The sequence below is a fragment of the Numenius arquata genome, chromosome 2, assembly GCF_964106895.1.
Source record: "Numenius arquata chromosome 2, bNumArq3.hap1.1, whole genome shotgun sequence".
Lineage (NCBI taxonomy): Eukaryota > Metazoa > Chordata > Aves > Charadriiformes > Scolopacidae > Numenius > Numenius arquata.
In genome coordinates, this window is record NC_133577.1 from 128,480,411 (window position 1) to 128,482,571 (window position 2,161).

The following is a 2,161-nucleotide window of genomic DNA, read 5'->3' on the forward strand; positions in this document are numbered from 1 at the left end:
CCAGCACAATATCAGGGATAGCTAAGGAGGAGAGGAAGGAACTACAATCTATGTATGGGCATGGAGAAAAGGAAAAAAAGGCAAAGCTGCTCTGATTTCCTTGCCCATGGGCTGTTTTCCAACCTGCCCCTCAGAGGGGCCAGGCCAAGGACTCCCTCCAAGGGTGGGCAGCAAAGCAAACCAGCAGGAGTCTCTGCTGACGTCTTTCTCCCTTTAATCAGAGGAGAAGGTGCTCTGAGGGACAGAGCTGGAAGAGAACTAGAGGAGGAAGCAGGACGGACACTGCACGGGACATGTGGTGCTGCTGCTAGTGGTGAAGGGTGACAAGCCTTTTACAGCCGGCATGTGAAGTGGGGCTTATTTCCGGGACAGTCAGTGTGAAAGAGAGAAACCTGATCCTTCTTATAGAGCTCGGTCAACCTGTTCTCCAGGTCCCCTAGTGTGAGGGGCTCGACTTCATTCTCGTCATTCCTGGCAATGACACGCCCAAGACTTCCTCTGGTTGTTGCCCATGTCGCAGCAGGCACTGGACCAGATGTAGCCGGGTATATTAACTCTCTCACCAGCGATATAGTTGTTCCCAGGCACAGCACCCACGACAACATAGGTGGTGGTACAGCCTTGGCTCATTTTGGGCATTGTTTTCAGCTCATACTGACTCCAGGCACCTCCATTGAGTTTCTGATTCTGCGGGACTATGTTGGTGAGGGTGAAGGTAGCCTTCTTGCTGTTGAAGGTGGGGTGATGGTAGCTGGGGTTCAAATGGCCGTGGTCCAAACCGTTCAGGTTCTTGTAGTCTTGGGAGATAGCCTGGTGTTGCTGATTTGTTCTAAGGTAACCTTTGAGACATTCATGAGTGTAGTCTGTTTTTCCATAGCATTGGGATAGTTTGGACCAATCAACTTGAGAGATAAAGAAGAGGAAAAGGCGTTAGTATTGGGGATGGGAGTAGGGAGCAGGTTTCCTGGAGCAGAAGTCTCTGAGTGCCGAGAACCCACTTTTTGTCATCTCAGTGTACAAAAATGCATGAAGCAGAGAGAAATCTTAAAGCTGCTCCACCCCAATGAACCCAAGAAATCAAAAAAACAAAAAAAAGCTCAGAATCTGCCTGCTCTTCCTTTGACTTGTGACCTTTGAAACCCAGCCTGCAGCCTGTGGCCTCTCCCGAGTTCCTCCCACCCCCATTGAGCACATCCAACCTCCATCACCTGCATCAAATCACGCTCTCATCAGCCCTGGCCTTTGTTCTGTTCAGCCCCATTCCCACAAGAGCTCTCTCACTCTCCATGACAGGTTTTCATGCCTTTTTTTTTGTCCAATTTGTCAACAGCCTAGTGTTTTACAACTTTAAGGGAAAACAAGCACACAGATATCGTCTTAGGGCAACCTTGACGGTGAATGGGATGGGATGAGGATGAGCAGAAGAGCCATGGAGCCCTACCAGGAGGAGATGGCGACGACTCAGACCCTTCTGCTCTTCTCCTGCTTCACCCTTCAATGGGGAAAATCTATATGTGGTTGCTGCAGGTGTATCACACTCCTGAGACACCAGGGTTTGCCTTCCTCTGATCTCTTGGGGATATTTGTTGGGAAACCAATGCTCGAGGGTGAGGTTTCCCTGGGAGGGCTATAGTTCATTGTGAGGATGAAGCTTCTTGCTCCGTGAGTAAAAATGGCTCAATGAAAGTGGGATCTGCTTCTGCAGTGCTATTAATGAGTCTCAGAGCTGATCTGTGCCAGGGAGCACAGCTGTGTTCCTTCTGCAGCATCACTGAAAAGAAGTTAAAATTACCAGCCTCTTAATGGAGCTCATAATGCCCAAAGGGACCTTGGGACCCTAAGTAACAAAACCACAGTTTTCTCAGATGGCCTGGCTCCATGGTCCAGAGGAAAAGAGAGAAGTTTCCATCCCCTCTAAACGTGGAGGCTGCAGTGGTGCAACACCAAATGTGTTGCTTGAGTTCCTATGAGGTACAAGTTCAAATGCCTTTTTTTTTTTCATATTTATAGCACCTTTCTTTTTCATATTTAGGGAAACATATTTAGCTTTCCTCTGAAGAGGGCTATGGCATCCTTCTGTGGCTCATTTTCACCTACATTTCCCACTGCTACTGGAGCCCTAACAATGACCTGAATTTCTTCTTCTTCTGTTTTCTGATTT

At 48.3% G+C, this 2,161-nt stretch overlaps 1 protein-coding gene across 1 annotated transcript in view; it reads right to left on the minus strand.

Annotated features, from left to right (window-relative positions):
• Window positions 1–332: 332 nt before the first annotated feature.
• LOC141478764 (endonuclease domain-containing 1 protein-like) overlaps window positions 333–2,161 on the minus strand; it is a 3,004-nt gene continuing 1,175 nt past the window's right edge. The window contains 3 exon segments of the mRNA XM_074167750.1: window positions 333–482; window positions 484–821; window positions 824–902. Coding sequence (XP_074023851.1) covers window positions 333–482; window positions 484–821; window positions 824–902 — 567 coding nt within the window.